The sequence below is a fragment of the Notolepis coatsorum genome, assembly GCF_963971535.1.
Source record: "Notolepis coatsorum genome assembly, chromosome: 17".
NCBI classification, from domain to species: domain Eukaryota; kingdom Metazoa; phylum Chordata; class Actinopteri; order Aulopiformes; family Paralepididae; genus Notolepis; species Notolepis coatsorum.
The window spans coordinates 52789969-52812212 of NC_140181.1; the positions used below are offsets into that span (position 1 = coordinate 52789969).

Genomic DNA, 22244 nt, shown 5'->3' on the forward strand with positions numbered 1-22244 from the left:
TCTGATTCATGCAGATACAAAGTCTTCGTGGGAGTCAGAGTCACCGAGATTCAAGAGTTAACAGAAGCAGCGAGCTGGCGGTATGTGGACATCAAACACAACCCAGCTGACGTCATCACCCGGGGAATGTCCCTGGATGACCTCACCCGTCGCAACATCTACAGTGACGGACCAGAATTCCTCAAGCTCCCCGAAGAAGAGTGGCCTACGCCCACCCCACGGGAAGCAAGTAACGAGGAGGCTGAGAACAAGAAACCTATGTTCTGTGGACTGAGCACAGTCGCCTCCACAGACCCCAACATAGATGACTGCATTACCCTAGAGAGTGCGCAGCAAAAGACATTCCTGTGGCACCACCCAGAGATTCAGTCCACCACTGACATTTCAGCAGCTGACTACGAAGAAGCAGAACTTCTTCTACTACAACGAGCCCAGAGAGACTCGTTCCCCGATGAGCTAGACTGTCTACAGGGAGGAAAGCCCGTCCCATCAGACAGCAGACTGCTCCACCTGGCACCCGAGAGTGACGCCCATAATCTCATCAGAGTGGGTGGTCGCCTGCGGAGAGCCCCCGATCTACCGGATGACATTAAGTACCCGATAGTCTTGAACAGCCGACACAAGGTCACAGAGCTGATCATAAAGAAATACGACGAGGATGTACACCACGCAGGAGCAGAGAGAGTCTTCGCGGAGATCAGACGTCGCTATTGGATACTTCAAGGAAGAGAAGCGGTGCGACGCTTCCAGCGAACCTGTCTAGACTGCCGAAAGTGCCGCGCGCAGCCCAGCATACCACGGATGGCGGACTTACCCCCCTGTCGCCTCCGACTCGGCGACAAGCCATTCCACTCCACAGGCATGGACTGCTTTGGCCCGTTGTATATAAAGAGAGGAAGAGGAACCGAGAAACGGTGGGGTATTGTATTCAAATGCATGACCACCAGAGCGATACATATCGAGCTCCTTCCGACCATGAGCACAGACTCATTCCTTATGGCCTTCCGAAGATTCACATCACGGAAAGGAAAACCGTCTACATTGTTGTCTGATCACGGGACAAACTTCAAAGGCGGAGAAAGAGAGCTGAGAGAGAGCTTCCAAGCTATGGGCCCAGAACTTAAGACCCACCTCGCTCCATCCCAGATTGACTTCCAGTTTAATCCCCCGAACGCACCCCACTTCGGTGGAACCTGGGAACGAGAAGTACGTTCTATAAAGACAGCCCTGTACGCCGTGCTTGGGGCCCAGACTGTGGCGGAGGAAGTCCTAATGACAGTCCTCACGGAGATCGAGGGAGTATTGAACTCAAAGCCCCTCGGTTACGTCTCCAGTGATGTAGCAGATGTCGACCCAGTCACCCCCAACACACTCTTAATGGGGCGGCTGGACCCCGCGCTACCCCAGACAATGTACAGGCCTGAAGAAGCGAACGGCCGAAGAATGTGGAGGTACAGTCAAGTACTAGCTGACAAGTTTTGGAGCAACTTCCTACTCCACTACCTACCGTCTCTACAGACCCGCCAGAAGTGGGTAAAAGAGAGAGACAATTTGACAGAAGGAACAGTCTTCATGATTATCGACCAGTCACTACCCAGAGCTATGTGGCCGGCTGGCCGCGTAAGCAAAGTGATCACCGGTGCCGATGGCAAGGTCCGAGCAGCTGAAGTACTCGTCCAAGGGCGAACTTACACACGACCCGTGGCGAGGCTAATAGAACTGCCCCGACTCCCAGACACTATCGATGATGACCATGACCCTATGACTTTGTGAGTTGACTGACCCTTACAGCGGACCTTGAGTGGTAGACAGTGCGGTTAATCTGTCTCTGCTTAGCTAATTAGGTGGGACTAATTAGGGGGCGGCTGTTGTGAAGGATCAGATTAAACCGAATATATATATTTATTTATATATATATATTTGAATAGTATTTGTATATCGTTTGATATCCCCTGTATATTCCTTGTACAATATGCACTGAATATCCCTTTAGTCTACTAAACAGCCCATAATAGTTTCATTCTACCATTGGACGAGAACCTGGCGCCAGCAGCCATACCCCTAGGTTCAAGTTCAATCGTGCCGCCCAACATGTCGTGGCAAGCCCGGTTCCGCGTAGGAATACGTCTGGCGAAATACGAATGGTACTATTTGTTCACAGCGCATATATATATGGCGCAAGTAAAGTAGAACTTTCTTTTAGTCCAGTTCTTTACCCTCCAACCGAGTAACAGACGCGAAGCCTCACCCACGACGCACGTGTGGTGCAGTAAGGCCTACTTGGCCTCAGAATAGGCATTGAGATATCGTGTGGATTAATAGTTGAATTGTCATAGTTTGGCACTATACCGTCGAGTTGGACGTATTCTATTAAGCTAATAATAGTCTATTATGTATGGTGCATCGTTCGGTTAGAGTTATAAAGTTATCAGTACCCCCATCGTTCCTGACGTTATCTGGAGTCTTAACCAGGCTGGGCAGACCACTAGTGGTGCTTGCATCCGAGGAGCTCCGGGCCAGGGCGACTGGACCTGTACATTGGATTACTCTACCCGGACGACGGCGAGCCTTCCACGGCTTGGATTATGCTTTGGGTGCTTTGATTATTCCATGGATAACGGCCAACACTGCGGAGTGTTGGAACTACCCCCCGGAGAGGACTCCAGGTGAGACGGCGCTCTACACCAGTGAGGTCGCCTCACGTCTCTCCGTTGTGGACCGGCAGCTACCGTCCACCAGAGGGTCCAGCTGTATTCGTCTGCGGACCGAGGTTCTGTGGGCACCGTGTTCAAGACTTTGAATTCTCCCAAGAAATCGTCGGCCAGATGGGATACCGCCAGCGGCTTCTCTAACCCCCCCCTCCTACTGTCTTACAACCAGCGGGACACCCCCCCCCCCCCTTAGTGTATCCAGCTATAATCATTTAAGTACCATCGCTATAGTTTCCTAAAGAACCGGGTTGTATACTTACTCCCTGCGTAACCAGAGATTGGACATTCAATGTTGATTTACCTACGAATACTCATTTGCCATACAAGTGCATTTCAAATCATAAGTGTAAACAAGTGAACGTTGTATATACCTTTTGCTATATTAAATATTCGATTTGTACATTTGTGTGGACTTCGTTTCATCAGGTGGGAAAGTGTTCATCATATCTATATCATGTACTGGATGGCCAGAAGTTAAAGTACAAGAGGTAGTGGTTTAATACCATACTTAACAATACAGTCAGGGAATTGTACCCCTCAGTTACAAGGGTTAATAGACGCATAGGTACGGTACTTAGCAGTGGATTCACTTCTTAGTGCAGCAGTCTATGTCGTCGCCCGCGGAGCGGGAGCTCCCCTGTTCGACTCCCCCTCGGGACATCAGATTTTAATATACACATATATTCTCCACTGTACATAACAAGATGGAGACTGAAACCTGGACGTGAGCAGGATATGTCCTCCTTGTTCATACCACACACACATACACCTCGTCTGGCATAGTGTGTCTCCAGAGCCATTTCTTCCTGCCCTAATTAAAGACTGCTTCTCACACAGCTCTCAGACCCTGTACTTATCCATTTACACACACACACACACACACACACACACACACACACACACACACACACACACACACACACACACACACACACACACACACACACACACACACACACACACACACACACACACACACACACACACACACACACACACACACACACACACACACACACACACACACACACACACACACACACACACACACACACACACACACACACACACACACACACACACACACACACACACACACACAGAATACCACAACAGACAGACAGACAGACAGACAGACAGACAGACAGACAGACAGACAGACAGACAGACAGACAGACAGACAGACAGACAGACAGACAGACAGACAGAGGAGGAGAATAACATCCTTGTCACTCTCACCTTTCAGCTTGAGGTCATCTGTTACATGGTTTGACCAACATCTTCTCTGTGTGTGTCGACCTGTTTTCACTTTAATGGAATACGGCCATAGAGTCGGTCTGTTTGGTCTCAACAGAACCCAGTGAACCTCTGTCTCTACCTCTGTCTCTACCTATCTCTACCTTCATCTTTAGCTTCGTCTTTACCTTTGAGGACCCCAGGAAGAATAGTCAACACATCGATGATGACTAATGGGGATCCTAATAAACATAAACCTTCGTCTCTACGTCTGTCTCTACCTGTCTCTATGTCTGTCTCTACGTCTGTCTCTACGTCTGTCTCTATGTCTGTCTCTACGTCTGTCTCTACCTGTCTCTATGTCTGTCTCTATGTCTGTCTCTACGTCTGTCTCTACCTGTCTCTATGTCTGTCTCTACGTCTGTCTCTACGTCTGTCTCTACCTGTCTCTATGTCTGTCTCTACGTCTGTCTCTACCTGTCTCTATGTCTGTCTCTACCTCTGTCTCTATGTCTGTCTCTAAGTCTGTCTCTATGTCTGTCTCTAAGTCTGTCTCTACGTCTGTCTCTATGTCTGTCTCTACGTCTGTCTCTACGTCTGTCTCTACGTCTGTCTCTACGTCTGTCTCTACGTCTGTCTCTATGTCTGTCTCTACGTCTGTCTCTATGTCTGTCTCTATGTCTGTCTCTACCTCTGTCTCTACGTCTGTCTCTACCTCTGTCTCTACCTCTGTCTCTACCTCTGTCTCTACCTCTGTCTCTACCTCTGTCTCTACGTCTGTCTCTACCTCTGTCTCTACCTCTGTCTCTACTGTACCTCTGTCTCTACCTCTGTCTCTACCTCTGTCTCTAGCTCTGTCTCTATGTCTGTCTCTAATTCTGTCTCTACCTCTGTCTCTACCTCTGTCTCTACCTCTGTCTCTACCTCTGTCTCTAGCTCTGTCTCTACGTCTGTCTCTAGCTCTGTCTCTATGTCTGTCTCTAATTCTGTCTCTACCTCTGTCTCTACCTCTGTCTCTAGCTCTGTCTCTATGTCTGTCTCTACCTCTGGCTCTACCTCTGTCTCGCTCTGTCTCTATGTCTGTCTCTACCTCTGGCTCTACCTCTGTCTCGCTCTGTCTCTATGTCTGTCTCTACCTCTGGCTCTACCTCTGTCTCTACTGTACGTCTGTCTCTACCTCTGTCTCTACTGTACGTCTGTCTCTACCTCCGTCTCTACTGTACGTCTGTCTCTACGTCTGTCTCTACCTCTGTCTCTACCTCTGTCTCTACGTCTGTCTCTACCTCTGTCTCTACCTCTGTCTCTACCTCCGTCTCTACCTCCGTCCCTCCCGTTTCCTGAGCAGGTAATCCTCCACTACTGACTTAAACACCAGGTAACTGGAATAGTTCAGACACACACACATGCACGCGTAAGTGTGTCGCCACCTGCACATGGCTGTGCACGTGCGCACATACGGGTATGTGCACGCACACACACATCTTATGCCCTTTTCTTTTTCAAACAGCCACACCCACTGGAAAGGCAGGCGACCTTGTCGACTCTCTCTCTGTCAAATACACACACACATACACAAGCAGACACAAATAGTTACATGTGCATGCGTGCGCACACACACACACACACACACACACACACACACACACACACACACACACACACACACACACACACACACACACACACACACACACGCGCGCGCGCGCGCGCGCACAGACACAAACGGTTACCTGTTCCCTGTTGTAGACAAAGGCAGTCTTTATCTGAACGACTAGGGCAAGCTGCCCCAAGCACAAGATACCTGAGAGGGTATGGGAACTGCTTATACCGCTATAGACATAGACACACACACACACACAAGTATACACAACTGATATATAGCGCAACAACTACTGAGTAATAAAGACATATCGAGTGCATTGCTGTACGATGGGACAATGTCACTAGTTTTCTTGGGCTAGTTCTGATACAGGTTTGGATGTACAGTATTGTGCCAGAAGTAGGTACTCTGTATTAACAGAAAATACTCCACTGGAACCCGGATGATTTCCTGGTTCACCTCCTATTGTTTGGGAAAGCCCTTTATTTGCAGAGCGTCTTCCATGACCATTTCTCCTTTCTCATCCATAACCTGATCAACTGGTTGTTACCATAACCCCCCTCCACCCCCTACCAGCGCTCACACGGTTCACAAATCAACATATTCCTTTTGTAATAATAATAAACTTTATTTGTATAGCACCTTTCATACACGAATTGCAGCCCAAAGTGCTTCACAGCAGTAAAAAAGAGCATAAAATAAAGGCAATACAGAGAATAAGAAAAGGGTAAAAGCAATGCAGGTAAATACAGATATTAAGACCTGTGGTGTCAATAAGCCGCATCTTCACACCCAAGCCTGATGTGGAATAATGAAATGTCTATTTCAACATAAAATAGATGTTAGATTAAATAAATACAAATAATAGCCCATCCCCCACCCGCTTTCACTGCATTCATCACAACATGAAAGCATCCGATTACACCCCCCCCCCACCCCAACACTGATACAATTATATCATACCATTCAAATTTCAATACGGAAGACTTATAATTTTCCTTGTCGTAAGCAGGGTGTTATTTGTGAGTGTTATGGACTTTGCTGGCAGTGTTTGGCCCTGTAATCTCCCCAGGCTTCTCTAAAGACGGTGTGTCTGCACTACAGTAGTTAATGAATAAATACCACTCTGGCATCTCTTTTATAGCAGCAGTGATAAAAGAGAGCGCATTTATTGTAATATTTTTTTTTCCGTCTCAAAGGCTCGGAATAATCCTTTAATGGACTCGCAAGAAATATGAGCGCTAGCTCCGGCACTGACTCAGCTTAGTGAAAAGCCCTGAAATGTTTGTGTAATCGCATAATTAAAAGTTGGTCTGATTGTTTGTGTGGAGGGTAGATGGTCTGTGTTACAACAAATGCCAACACTGTCGGAATTGTTTGTGGTTTTGTGGAATTGAAGACATAATTTTGACAGTGTTTGACTTTTATTTTATGTCTTGAATGTCGTTGAAGCAGTGATACATATCATATCACATATCTTTCATTTTGATCATATAATTCCATAAACTTTTCCCAACATCGTTTGGGAAAAACACATTTCCATTGGAAACAGTGTCCGGCTTTCCCTTCCCCCGCCCGGCCGCCCCACAAGCTTCTCCCCGGGGCAGGGAGCCTGGTGTGTTTGGTCAGACAGGAGTGTCTTCACAGTGTGGTGCGAGGCAGCCCCTGTGTGTGTGTGAGGTCGCAGCGAAACCCTGTCACACCAGCCCACTAATTGCCAAGCAGTAGACTAGAAGAGCCCAGCATTGTCTGGTTGGACGAGTGACGTTGGGAGAGACATTACATCACTCCGTGTGTCACTTGTGGGAAATCTCCCTGGCTCTCTCTCATGTTTTTCTTTTTAGGAAGCGGTTTTCATTTGTTTGTTGTTGTATTGTCACTATGTATGATGTGTGAAGAAAACCTGCCAAAGAGAAAGTAACAATAATTAATTTAATGTTTACTTTTTTTTTTTTTTTTTTTTAAGTTAGGACACTAACTGCACTGTGTATTTTGTGAAGCACCCCATGTATTTAACTTTGTATGCATTTGTTGATGAGTCAGATGGTTTAATAATATACTATAGCCCATTGCTTCCACAGGTTTTGATGAACAATAGATTCTAAAGCCCCAGTAAGCTAAGATTTTAAAAGGAGCAGTTCACCCAAACATTTAATTTTTTCTCCTAACCCGAAGTGCTATCTATCCCTACATTCTGTGTAAGGTGCAGTGGTTTGGTCGTACTTTTTTGTGGTGCTCAAACATCTGAAGAATTCATTTGCAAAAACCGATAACCGATGTAAAAAATAAATTAACTGACTGTTAAGTGAGTTACTGTTAAGACATAGTCCATTCTGAACCCCGAGTTACTGTTAAGACATAGTCCATTCTGAACCCTGAGTTACTGTTAAGACATAGTCCATTCTGAACCCTGAGTTACTGTTAAGACATAATTCTGAACCCTGAGTTACTGTTAGACATAGTCCATTCTGAACCATGAGTTACTGTTAAGACATAGTCCATTCTAAAACCTGGGTGAGTTGTCACAAAAGCCTTTATTGTCCATTGAAAATGCATTGCAAGTTCACATTTTACAGCAGAAACATCAGTGGTGTTCTTTTACAGAGCCAGATAAATCTGTTCACAGCGAATCAGCATGCAGTATTCAGGTCAGGTGATGAAATATGGCTGCTACCCGGAACTGTGCTGTCTGAAAGAGAATTGCAGTGTAACTTTGGCTCAAAGTAATCTTCAAAGATTTTCTTTTTAGTAGAATGTTAGCATGATATGAGTTTATGTCCTTTAGGGCATAGCTAAGAGAAAAGCTGAAAATGATTAAGGTAATGTAGCAAGATCGTTGCACAAAAAAGGCAACCTTTAATTCGAAATTTGAAAGAAAATCCTGTATTGTGACCCAACTGCAGTTTGATTGATATTACCTGGTATGCACAATACTTAAAAATATTTGTGAAAATTACAAAACATGTTGATATAGGTTTTTGAAAATGAACTTACTCCAGAAATGATTGCATGGTTACTCAAGACCTCATAGTCAACAGTTTCAGTAAGAACTATTATGGTGAAACTGCCCACAGTGAGGTGTGTGGATTATTGTGAGTAACCGTGTAATGATTTCTGGAAAGAGACACTGGTGTTGACTTTTTCAAATGTCCTTTTTTTATGCTTTAAGCGCCACAAAAGAAGGCCTATTTTGAGCTCTGTTGTGTCTCTATAGCCAATATCTCCAAACCGCAGCAGATCACACCACAACTATCTGGACAGCATGTGGTGTGTGTGTGCGTTTTGGTTGAACTGCCTAATGTATTTTTTCTGTAATGGACATCTCAAAATCAACACAGTTCTCTTTAATCAGATCCAGAGAAACAGACAAGAAGTCAACGTGAGGAGCTAATCCGAATTTTGTAAGACTCTTGGGATGGCGTGAGTGAGGCTGAGTGAAGACGGGTCAGAAAGTTTCTTGGTATTTGTCCCTCTTCCGCTCCACTCCCACACAGACAGGTGAGCTTCCCAGAGGCTATGGGAGGAGGAGGAGGGGTGGGGGGGGGGGGGTCAGTACCCAAATGTTTACACATGCTGTGGGTCTTCTTAATCCGGTCCTGAAGCCTCAGGCGACTACCCCGTGTCCCGACCGAGACACTATGAAGACCCTGCACTGACAACCCGGCTTAGAATCAGACAAAGCACTGACAAATGATGGGGCCCTTATAAGGCTGGACACACACCTGAGGCGTGTGTGCATGTGTCCATGCATGACGCTATCCGTCTTTGATTGAAAGCGACAGGACGTGAGAATGGCCTCCCCTGACCCCATACAACCCCCCCCCCCCCCGCCCGACTCACTGAGTGGGACTGTGGCTAACATAAATGGACAGCGCAAACAACAATATCTCATTTAAAAGCCCCACAAAATGAAGACCATCTCACGTGTAAACGCCAAGACTTCTGGAACTTTTTAAACCCGCCTCCGTTTGCACAGTGCAGCCAACAACAGCTGCAGGTCGTAGAGGAGGCTGAGAGACAACAACAGAACAGACACAAGCGGGACGGTGAAGACACAAAGGGACTATGGGGAAATTACCTGATCCCGTTATGGTACATTATCATGAGCCATAAAAGGCCCTTAAATCTGATGCAATGAAGACCAGAGGATCCAAACGCACATACAGTATATCCAGGCAATCTGGTAATGAGCACTGTCTGACATACAATTGTTAGATCTTTGGTATTAAAAGATAGGCCAGTGTGCGCACATACAGCACGTAGAGCCTGTGAGCGCTGAAGGATGTTTGGTTTGGTCACATAAGTATATACTGGAGGCTTCTCTTATGCCTACAGAGGTATAAGCTGCTATTCTGCGCTCCCTCCAGTCAGTTTGGAAATTATCCAACATCCAGTTAACGATTAAACAGCTTGGAGGTCTACAGAATGTTGTAGACATTCATGTGTGCATCTGTTGCATTCCTGTTGAGGTTTATTTTCTTTAGAGGGGGGGGGGGTTCCGATTAATCCACACGACGCACGGCTGGTGTTCTCTGCACCCAAACTGTCAATCAGAGCACTTTCATACCGCTCTGCCGCTGAACTCTCAAGAGGCTGATCTAATTTCAGAATAATTTGCTGATGCATCTGATCTTGTATTTATCTCCTTCCTGTTAGCTCTCTCTCTCTCTCTCTCTCTCTCTCTCTCTCTCTCTCTCTCTCTCTCTCTCTCTCTCTCTCTCTCTCTCTCTCTCTCTCTCTCTCCTCTCTCTCTCTCTCTCTCTCTCTCTCTCTCTCTCTCTCTCTCTCTCTCTCTCTCTCTCTCTCTCTCTCTCTCTCTCTCTCTCTCTCTCTCTCTCTCTCTCTCTCTCTCTCTCTCTCTCTCTCTCTCTCTCTCTCTCTCTCTCTCTCTCTCTCTCTCTCTCTCTTCTAGTTTTCTAGTTCTCTGCTCCAGGTTTTCAAGCAAAGAAGCAGAATTTCCTTGTCCACCCCTCACTCCCTCCTTCTCTTTTACTATCTGGACAGGTATGGACAAGTCATGCAAAGGGTTGCTTGTTGTTTTGAAATGTGATCGGGGTAAAAGTGGAACACACCTAGCCGGCTGACCACACAGCAGGTCTCTAGAAATGCCTTTGTCCACGGAGATGAAGCTATGAACTAACATTGCCTTGCGTAAATGTTGACAGTAAAGTCGTCTTCTAAAGATTAAATGATGCAAAATGCACAGTGTCATCCGGATTAGACGATGTTCTGATTTGGAGACTAAATGTCAGGATTTGAAACGTTGACAAAAGACAAACAATGATAGTCATTTCTCAAATTGCTGTGTAAGTTACCACCGTCAGAGCCGAGAGCATTACCTCAACTCGTTTCAAACAACAACAAAAAAATTACGTTTTCATATGTACAAAGAAAGCACAAAAGAAAAATCTAAGTGATTCCTCCCGGGTCAGATTTGTATTATCTTGCATGAGTGCATATGTGAAACTCACACCATATTGGCCAACTCACAACCTGCGAACGCCCACAGGCTACAGTGCTAGACAGGTGTGCAGGCAACAAGACCAGGGGAGCGTCTTTCACACAGAGCCTCGAGGCTGCGTCTGTTTTAACGTTCACATGTGGAAACGAATACTCTTTCACATGCAGGTTCACCAATAAAAAACTAACTTCATGCCTCGTTGTCTTCGCAGGTATTTTAAGAACCTTTGATAAACACCACGAGACCAAAACAAAACCAACTGATTTATGCTTCCCAAGAAGGCCCTGGGGGACTCCATTTAATAACCACTTTCCAATTTGTAAAAAAAAAAAAAAAAAAAAAAACACAAGATCATTGTTAAAGACCATAAAGAAATATTAAATGTGCCATTAATCTGCATATGAAGAGATATCCAACTTTCATTAAATTGATGGGGATATTTTTTTAAAGCAAGTTCACGTCCAACTTCAGTGTTGCCCAACCCCCCCACCCCGAACGAGACCTTCTGACACACAGACACTTTACCACATTCCCAGAATGACTAGGCCCCTGTCATTCCTCTGAAATTGCCCACTATAAGCCGCAGCAGGAGACAAACAAAGAAACTCAACTATCCATGTTGCAAAAAAAAAGCGAAGGCTACCATTACAGACTATTTAGGCCACGGCTATTTAGGCCACGAGTTTAAAAACATAGGAAAGTGGTCGACCCTCCAAATGTCAGTGTCCGTTCACTTTAACAGGCCGCTTTCAGTCGAGGTCAACAAGCACTGTTTACTCTAAGCTCTGGAAACCAGGTCAGAGCGAAGCATTTAACATAACAGGGACCTCGTCACGTTCTACTTGTTTTGCTGCGTCTATGCGTCTGCGTGCATGAAAAGGTCAACCCAGTGAGTAGTGCACACACTGCACAGGTAAAGATTTGCATGTGGAGTTGGAGGGGGGAAGCGCCCTGTATCGCTGTACACACACACACACAGACAGACAGACAGACAGACAGACAGACAGACAGACAGACAGACAGACAGACAGACAGACAGACAGACAGACAGACAGACAGACAGACAGACAGACAGACAGACAGACAGACAGACAGACAGACAGACAGACAGACAGACAGACAGACAGACAGACAGACAGACAGACAGACAGACAGACAGACAGACAGACACAAGCTGTCTGAGTGGCAGGTGATGGGGCAGGTGCTCTCCAGACACACAGAGAGGGAGGGGTGGAGGGGGAGGAGGAGGAAGTGGGCAGAGGGGGGTTGCTGTGGTAAATTAAGTTATAAATCTAGGCTCTGTAGGAGACGACCTGCAGCTGAGCCGTAGACTGAAATCAAATATATTACCCAAGCGGGCCTATCATCCAGAAATTCGCTTGTAGCTAAAAGTTTAATCTTAGATCAAAGCGAGGATAAATCGATGATACTAAATCTGTGATGAGACATCACCCCTTTTTGTTAGCTCTGCAGATAATGTTTCATCATGGCAATGATCAAATGAAGCCCTTACATTTTAGCACTCTGAGATTTGGTTTCCAAATGTAGAGTGCACTATAAATCTAATGTATTATTATTATTATTACATAACCGTACAGGTCATTCAGTACATTCTGAATGGTTTTGAACAGTATACAATACATGCCATTGATTATACAAGCTATACATATGGTTGTATCATCTGCTTAGAGTGAGAATACTATAAATCACCTGGCATAGCCCGATCTCGCTTAAAATATGTAAATAAAGTACTAATCGACCACAGGAGAAAAGGTACATCATCATGTACATTAGTATATTTACGTATTGTATAAAAAATGTAACATGTGTACGTATTACAAATAAGTACATATATTACATATTCAAATAATTTAAACCTTTTACAGTATATTTTCTGAAAACTTTAAAGTTTCCCTGCTGGGGATCAAACCCTAAACTTTATGCCTTAACCATAACCGTTAAACGAATGTTAAAACTAACCTTGATAGCTAGATAGTGGTGAGAGCACTCGCAGGCGACTGCAATGATTGTAGGTTCAATTCCTGGTTGTTGCAGCGTTTGTTTTGGACTTTTGCAGATACAGTATAAATATATTACTTATGGCTATAACTTAACGTACATTATATAATTTTTTCCCCTGTGGTCGATTACTTTATTTAAGTTTTCTGATGAGACCGTGTTGCCTGGCAGCACATAACCTCTACAGTCTTTGATTATACAGTAAATGCACACAACACAATATTATGAACAGTCTCCGATGAGACCTGAAAGCATCACTCAATTGAAGACTTAAAAAAAGGACTTCTGTCCTCTGAAGGATATGAATGTGTTCACAATGTGTTCAACATGCACATATTCTCATGCACTCATCTTCTCCATCCACAACTGAATTTCAGGATGGTATGGATAAGATAACAGAGCCATCCCAAATTGCGAATAGTTTTAACAACTTCTTCGTGAATGTGGGACCACGTCTTGCAAAACATATAGGCAATGCTCTTGGTTCTCCAACTGATTTTATAAGTAAAGAGTATGCTTCTCTAAATGCTTTTGAGCCTGTAAAGACCTCAGAAGTACTTGATATTATTATAAGCCTCAAAAACTCTTCTCCTGGCCATGATGAAATTCCAGCCTCTTTGATCAAGAAGGTTGCATCTTCAATTATTGATCCTATATCATACATTTTTTCCATGTCCCTTGAATCAGGCACTATCCCTTAAGCCTTCAAAGTTGCCAAGGTTATACCGCTGTTTAAAGCTGATGCCCCCTCTGTATTCTCAAACTATCGTCCTATATCGATACTACCTTGTTTTTAAAAAGAATCTTGAAAAGCTGGTATATAGAATGATGAAACATCTAGATGACAACAATATCTTGTTTGAACATCAGTATGGCTTTAGAAAAAAATACTCTACATACTGTATATGGCTCTTTTGCACCATAGAGAATGGTGCAAAAAGAGAAAATTACTGCTGCACTGGGGAAAAATGAATATACCTTAGGCATTTTCTTAGATTTATCAAAGGCTTTCGACACAGTGAATCATGACATTTTATTATCAAAAATGTCATGTTATGGTCTTAAAAAACAGGTTATACAATGGGTTGAGAATTACTTAAACAACAGAGAGCAATTTGTAGTTTTCAATGGTAATCAATCACAGCTGGCTGTACTAAAATGTGGTGTTCAACCATTCTAGGACCCTTGTTGTTTTTGATTTATGTGAATGATCTTGCAAATGCATCCAGTTTATTGTCACCTATATTATTCGCTGATGACAGAAATCTCTTCGTCACTGACAAGCATTTTGATTCCCTTATTGATAAAGTGAATTCTGGACTCATTCATTTTTCCTATTGGTTTCAGTTAAACAAGTTATCACTCAATGTCAAAAAATGTACTTCATTATTTTTTAGAAATAAGAACAAAAACATTTCAGACAGAACCAAGATTTGTATCAATAACAATGAACTTGCACAAGTTTCATCTGTGAAGTTCTTAGGTGTCAATATCGATAAGAAACTCTGCTTTAAGAATCATTGTGAAATTGTTTGCAAGAAGGTTTCAAAAACATGTTCCACTTTAAATACATTTAAAAGCAAGCTTAAAAAAGAACTACAGATCCTGTAGTCTGTAGTATACATGTGTATTTGTGAGCAGTCTTCCCCCCCCCCCCCACCATTATAATTGTTGTATAATGCTGTATTGTATGTATCTGTGTGTATGAGAGAGGGATATGCACATGTGTGTTTGTGCATAATGTGGAGGGGGGGGGGGGGGGGTTCTGTGTAGTTATCCTATATAGGTTTACCATAAAATCTGCTGGAAACCTCACATAAAACATGTCCAATCTAAACTGTCAAGAAGCATTTCAGTCATGAGTAAAGTAAAGCACATTCTGGATAGAAAATCACTCTACATTCTCTACTGTTCACTAGTTTTACCATATTTAAATTACTGTGCTGAAGTCTGGGGAAACACTTATAATTCTACACTACAACCACTTTTTATACTCCGCATTGCAGGTTATCGTGATCACACAAACATATTATTTTTAAAGTCAAAAACATTAAAGTTAAATGATCTTGTGGAATTTAAAACGGCACAATTAATGTATAAAGCAAAAGGTAATGTACTTCCAGGAAACATTCAAGAAATGTTCTTTGATAGGGAGGGGAGGGGGGTTATAATCTGAGGGGAGAACTCAATTTAAAAGTTCTACCACTGCATCTCAATATGTGGAGTGAAACTGTGGAACAGTCTGGATGTGGTGCTGAAGCAATGTCCAAATATGAGACAATTCAAACTGATTTATAAGGAGATGATGTTCACGAGGTACAGGGATGAGGAAGGGACTTGATATTCACTGGTGTTTACAATTTTAATTTAGTTTCTTTCATGTTTTACATATATAGTTTTTTTTTTGCATATATATATTTGTTTTGAAATGTTTTAAATTGGTACACTCATTTGAGTAGTGGAAAAGGGGTAGGATTAAATACGTGTATACTTCTTCCTACTCCTTTTCGAACATGTAAATTGAGTTATGTTTAGCTTTTGTTTAGTTATTTATTTTGTTTGAGTTATGTTTTGATTTTGTTTAGTTATTTATTTTGTTGTATTCATTTACATGTTTGAAATAAAGATTTCAAATCAAATCAAATCAAATCAAGAGGGGAGGTCGCTTATAAGCCCTTGGGGTTTTTGACCTTTCCTGTTAACTGTTCTTCTTTTACTTATTTGATTCCAGAATGTATGTTTGTAAATGCAAATAACAATACACAATAAACAATATTCAAAGTTGTTCAGGGCCCAGAATTGTGGGGTTACAGACACCAAATGAATGACCTGGTGGACCTCAAAAGGACTTCAATGAACTGTATTCAGACTACGTATGGGTCAGTAGCATCATCTATAAAATTCCTTTCGTTTTTTCTGTGTACACAGTCACACCAGTGATTTACCACAGAAATACTGCAGTGTTTTATAGTATTCCTGTGTTTTTTTCATACACACTATATATTTACCACATAAATAATGTAGTGATTCATAGTATTCCTTGCGTTTTTCTTTCCATACACCGTATAGACTTACCACAGAAATACTGTAGTGATTCACAATAATATTTCTGTTGTGGAATATTATAGAAATGTATGGTGAATCACTTTTGTATTCCTGTGGTTTTACCGTAGAAATGCTATGTTTTTTATTTTGAGTGATTCACTATAGTATATCAATAGTAATTGGTGCATGTGAAAAGGAAAACACAGGAATACTATAGTTGTACTGTAGTACATTTTTGTATAGGTAGATTTGTATTCAGGCAACAACCCTGTGACATCACAGGAAGTGGTTGTACTCACAGGCTTCAGGTTTACATCACGGTCACCATTCAATGGATCGAGTGGGGCACTTGCTGATTCATACTGATTTATTATGCACATAATATCACACATATCACAAACAAGTTTTGCACAAATTAAATTTAGTCTTAGTTATTGAGAGTTAATGAGTTTGAATATGTCCTCCAGTGATGTCATCGGATGACACTGAATCCTGGTGTTCAGCTAAATTAAATAATGAAATGATGTACAGATGATTTCATCTATATCATTTCATTGAGCTGTAATTAACACAACACAAGGATCCAGTATCCTGACATCACTGGTGGCCATATTCAAACTCACTAATTCCCAATAAATGAACGTGTGCAAAACCTTTGAACGTTTTGGGATATGTGAGATAGTGTGTGCATAATCAGCATTGTTTTTGCCACTTTAAAGACAGTGGCTTCATATTGAGTGTTCCACAGAGCAGAGAGCCCAAACTCGAGTGTCAAAAATGTTGCGTATGACATCACTCACGGTTTATCTCCTGCTCACTTATTGTATTCAGTGTAACTTCCTCATAGTAACCAGGTTTTCTAGAGACACTAACTTCTCTCCACAGCTGCAACTATACTGTGTGCTATGTTGCTGATAAATGTATGCAGAGTGATACATACAGTATTTCCACTCAAGTACTGTACTTGTGTACAGTTTTGAGGTACTTGCATTTAACTTTTTTAAATAATTTAATTTTAGGGAACTTTCCTACTTTTACTCCACTACATTTTAGAGGTAAATATTGTACTTTTGACTCCACTACATTTATCTGAACCCATCAGTTACAGTTACTAGTTACTTTGAAGAAAAATATTTTGCATAGAAGACATGGCAAACATTTATGAAGATAATATACTTATTACTTTCACATTGTAACCTTTAAGATAATGTAATCAGAGCAGCATAACTGGACCACATACCACTTTAACAGAACATTTAGAGGTCAATGGATCGAGGAATGAATGTTCTCAAGCACAGTACAGAACTTCATATAGAATGTGTAGTTTTACTTTTGGTAATTAAGTACTCTCAATATCAAATACTTCTCTACTTTCACCTAAGCTACGTTTTTGAATGGAGGACTTTTACTTTTACCAGAGAACTAATTTATCTGGGTATTTCTACTCAAGTACTTAAGTAAAGTAAGTGTTTAAGTACGTTCTTATTTATATAACAATGTTGCAAAGTGCTTCACATGATACAGAAATAATACAAAGTACATCACATAACACAATAATTAAAACAAGGTGCATCACATGTATGTGAAGTCCTGTTGTCATTGGACCATGTTTATCTGTCCTACTGCAGTACTTTAAGTAAGTTGATTTGTATCATGGTCACCAAGACAAATTATTTTACATTCAGCGTATTTGGCAAACATTTTAATCGCATAACCATTTTATGCCTGATATTCTATATTCTATAATCATATTTCAAATTGCATGTGTCCGGATGGCAGAATTCAGTACTGTATCTACAAAACCTTCTGTTTAATCATCTTCCATCTATTAATTTGCTTAGATTTTTCAGGTCTGGTCAATTTGAGCATGGTGTTATTCACAGTCAAAGATCAAATTTTTTTTATTGATATTCTCATTTGGTTCATTACAATTTACTCAAAATAAAATTTTCATTCAATCAATCACCACGCAGATTGATTGATTGAATGAAAATTGTATTAACAGATTGCAGAATGGGTACACTAACAGTACGGCTCAATACACACAATTGTTAAGGGGATGCAGACCAGAGAAAGACTTTCGTCTTGTTTACATCAGGCTCCCCCATTTTCAATTCATAATGAATTGTAAGTAAGGGTGCAACTTGCACCATGCAATCCATTCTTTGTGGATCTAGCCCACAGTATTTCTGACACTGGGAATACATTCCCTGAGATCCATAATGTCCCTAAAATCCGATACCAATAACATGCAAATGGACCATATTAAAAAAAAGTCTGTAAATGTGTATTCTACGTTCTTATGGAATGAATGAGATTAAAAAAATAAAATTATAAAAAATAAAAAAATAAAAAAATAAAAATAGTTTTTTTGTAATGAATTTTGGGTTAATTTTCATAACGCGATAATTTGTTGTGTAATTAATTAATCTAATTAACGCGATAAACTGACAGCCCTAGTTTTAAGTTCTCGGAAGTCTGACTGGACCACTGATCTGCATGGTGATATACATCCAAAAAGCAAACCACCGTACCTTGATTTATGCTCTGTGCAGGCATGTGTGCCTAAGTGCAGGTGGTGCCCCTACACAGAGACATGCCATAGTAAATCAGATAATCCAAAAACACACCCACGGCTACCCAGTTGTGTTTCAGCCAAAATATGTACCTCCAGACATCTACTCAAGAGTGCACACAGACGAGCTGAGAGGCAGACACTTAGACACGTGCGCACGCACACACACACACACACGAGAGCCAGCCAACTCGCATGACAACACGCACTTACTCATCAAGGCAGCAGACTAAACGCACAGGCATCACCTAAGGTCACCCTTTTGCTGTAATCATGTCTGCCAAAATTAATGACCAGGTTTATCAGAAATTCAAAAAGAGGCCTGGAGGGCTGAAGGCAGCACTAAAGAGTGCATAACGTCCTCCCCGGCACTAAACACTTATATTGCCTAGCTGTTGAATGTCATCATTGCATCATTTGTTTGTCCCTCGTAAATCAGTGTCAACAAGTCTGCCCCATTGTGAGTCCTTCCTTACGAGGGACTTGGGTCAAATGGGCAAACATGCAGGGAGACTGAAGCAAAGAGACAGTCCCACCGTCGCACACGCCACTTCTGCACATAACATGCATGCATGTACTCACACATGCACACATTCAAGTACATGTACACAGGTGAAGCACATGCACATATAAACTCCTACATTTACAACCTTGGGGTTATTTTTTTTTGTCTGAAGGTATGTATATAAGCTGAGAAAGTGTGGGTCTTATACTAAAGCGTCCCCTCAGAGAGAGAGAGAGAAGTGTGTGTGCTCAGGCGCCAAGTTTCAGCCATCTAGTCTCTCTCTCTCTCATTTTTAACAACCCCTCTCCCAGCATATTCCAGACATGCACTTACCTGCCCTGCTCTGCAGAAACTCTCCTCTCCCACTCTAACCATCAATATGCAGGCCTTGAAACAGCCCTATCTCTGCTCAATACCTAAAGCTCCCATTGGAACATTAAAGATGCAAATGGCGACGCTTCCAACTGAATATATTAACATTAACACTACGCCTCACAGCCGCTCACAGTTTAGAGCCTGCTGTTGTGCTACTTGCACTGTTTATACGGCATATGTAGCTTATGCATTATCATAACATACACAAACTACAATTACATGCAATTATTAATAACTTAGCCCCCTCCACTTTTTCTTTTCTTTTATCTTTTATACATATTGTGGAATAATTTCAACTAGAATGAATGAGTGTACTTTCCACAGTCTCTCTTTGCACCCTAAGTTCAGCCAGAGAGGAGAGAGAACACTACAGAAACATACACACACACTATGAAAACATCTCATTAAATTGTATTTTCATGCATCCCACATGAAGCTGACAGTGTTTTCCATCCTCCACAGTGCCACCTTTGTTTTCTGCTGCATATTATGAGCTGACAGGCACCAGCAGCAGCAGCAGTGCACCTGACAAGCAGCAGAGCTTGTCCTTTTCTCCCAGAGCAACAGTCCAACTCTCACCCAAGCATTATTGTCTCAAAGAAATACAATCTTATGAAACAAAGACTCAATGACAATGAAACATAGTACACCAGTAGAGATTGCATTTGGATAAGGAAGTGACTTGGACATGGAATATATATATATATATATATATATATATATATATATATATATATATATATATATATATATATATATATATATATATATATATATATATATATATATATATATATATAAAACTATGGAGAGAAATGGAAGTGATATTTTGCGTTGTACCTCATGAGGTGTCAGTGTCGTCTGTGTCTAGCGACGGCGTGTGAAGCAGGACCGTACCGGCATCTCCCTGAGCCAGGGTGCTATCCATTGCTGCCTTGAGTTCCTCCCGGATTCTCTCTCTCCTCCTCGTCTCCCTGTTTTTTCTTCCTTCTTCTTTCGTCCTTTCTTTCTTTTTTTCTTTAACTCCACTCGTTCATAGACCCTGGTGCCCCGGACTGGGGAAGACTGGTTGAAGCTTTTCTCTCTCTCTCTCTCTCTCTCTGTGTGTGTGTGTGTGTGTGTGTGTGTATGTTTGTGTGTGCTCCACGAATCCTTCTCTTGATCCCCCTTTTCTTCTCCTCAGTGTAAAAAAAAATAGGTTGGGGAAAAAGACACCACTTGCTGTTCTTTGGAGCTACTTACAATGCAGATCTCTCTCTAAGCTTCAGTTCTGCCTTCCCCTCTCTTTCTCTCTCCTCCCTCCCTCTCCTCTAATTCCCTCCCTCGCTCTGCTACTGTTGGGGAAGAGGACTCCTGTTTTCTCGCTTTCTCCTCCCTCTCTCTCCCTCTCTCTCTTTTCCCCCTCTGACTCTAATAGTTATTTAGTGTCTCATTTCAACACCTGCTTATAGACAGAGAGGGAGAGAGAGAGAAAGATAAGGGGGATAAAAGAAAGAGAGAGAGGACAAGGGAGAGAGAAGAGAGAGAAAGATAAAGACAATGGAGAGAAAAGAGAGAGCGGGAGAGACAAGGGAGAGAAAAGAAAGAGAGAGGGAGAGGAGTGAGCAACCAGACTATTCGTCTATTTGGGAGAAAAATCTTGCTCCTCAGTGTTAGTGTGTGAGAGAGAGAGAGAGAGAGAGAGAGAGAGAGAGAGAGAGAGAGAGAGAGAGAGAGAGAGAGAGAGAGAGAGAGAGAGAGAGAGAGAGAATCTTGTGTCAACAGAAATGTACTGTAAAGTGGATGGCAGGCAGGTTGGAGAGTGGAAGTGGTCTGGAGTTAGTGGAAGTGGTCTGGAGTTAGTGGAAGACAAACTTTCAGGCATGTGCGAGTTTGGTGTGAGTGCAAATAACATTTAAGTTCATAGTTGTGTGTGTGTGCGCACATATGTTCAGATAACATTTAAGTTCATAGTTTTGTCTGTGTGTGCACAAAGCATACGAGTACATTAAATGTGCAAAAATGTACGGGTGCATGCATGTGTTCCTCTGCACAGGATTGTGCATGTGCATGCCTGCGTTTATATTCCCATGGGTGTGTGCATGTGCATGTGCAATGTGTACAGATACCCATGACTGAAATATCCCTGTGTGTGTGTGTGCAGCTAGGGTGAGTGCCAAGCTGTGAGTTTGGAGACAGTAGAGTAGGGCATATTGAAACCCTCTCACCTCACGCAACTAATTACCCCCTAATCACACATGAAAAGAAGTGGGGCAAAGATAGGCTACCTTGGGCCAGCACTTTCTGCTAAGTAGTGGTGAGATTCTTATTGACCCCCCCCCCCCCCCCTCTTCACAGTAGGTACTGTAGCCTACAAGGAGAACCGTGTCCCAAGAGATCGAGAGTTGTCTGTCAGTATCGACTTCATGTGGATTTCCTTCTTTAAATCGGCTAAACTATCTATTAATTATGACAAACAATAGGTTGGTTTTGACGTTCTTTAAGTGTGCAATATTTAATTACAACCACATCTTAGATCTGAGGGTTTAACAACAAACTAACAACAAACCAAACCAACTTGCCTGTAGCCACAAGCGATCTGAACAACAAATGTTACTTTTCAGGAAGGCAGTCAAAAAAAAACCACACCTGCTCTGTTGTGGCCTCTCCCATAGCTTGCTTGCATCATCAATTTATGGCTGATGCAGAATTACGCTTTTATTTATTATTATCTTTAT

At 42.2% G+C, this 22244-nt stretch overlaps 1 protein-coding gene across 5 annotated transcripts in view; it reads right to left on the bottom strand.

Moving 5' to 3' along the window:
* Window positions 1-20755, bottom strand: part of arhgef19 (Rho guanine nucleotide exchange factor (GEF) 19) — a 66212-nt gene extending 45457 nt beyond the window's left edge. For 2 of the 5 annotated variants that reach the window (XM_084332857.1, XM_084332856.1), the window contains exon 1: window positions 20368-20755. In XM_084332857.1, the coding sequence (XP_084188983.1) occupies window positions 20368-20372 (5 nt within the window). In that variant the 5' untranslated portion in view covers window positions 20373-20755. Of the gene's footprint in view, window positions 1-9471; window positions 9558-19485; window positions 19505-20367 lie in introns of those variants that run through there. The other 3 variants (XM_084332858.1, XM_084332859.1, XM_084332860.1) reach the window with 3 other exon arrangements.
* Window positions 20756-22244: the final 1489 nt, after the last annotated feature.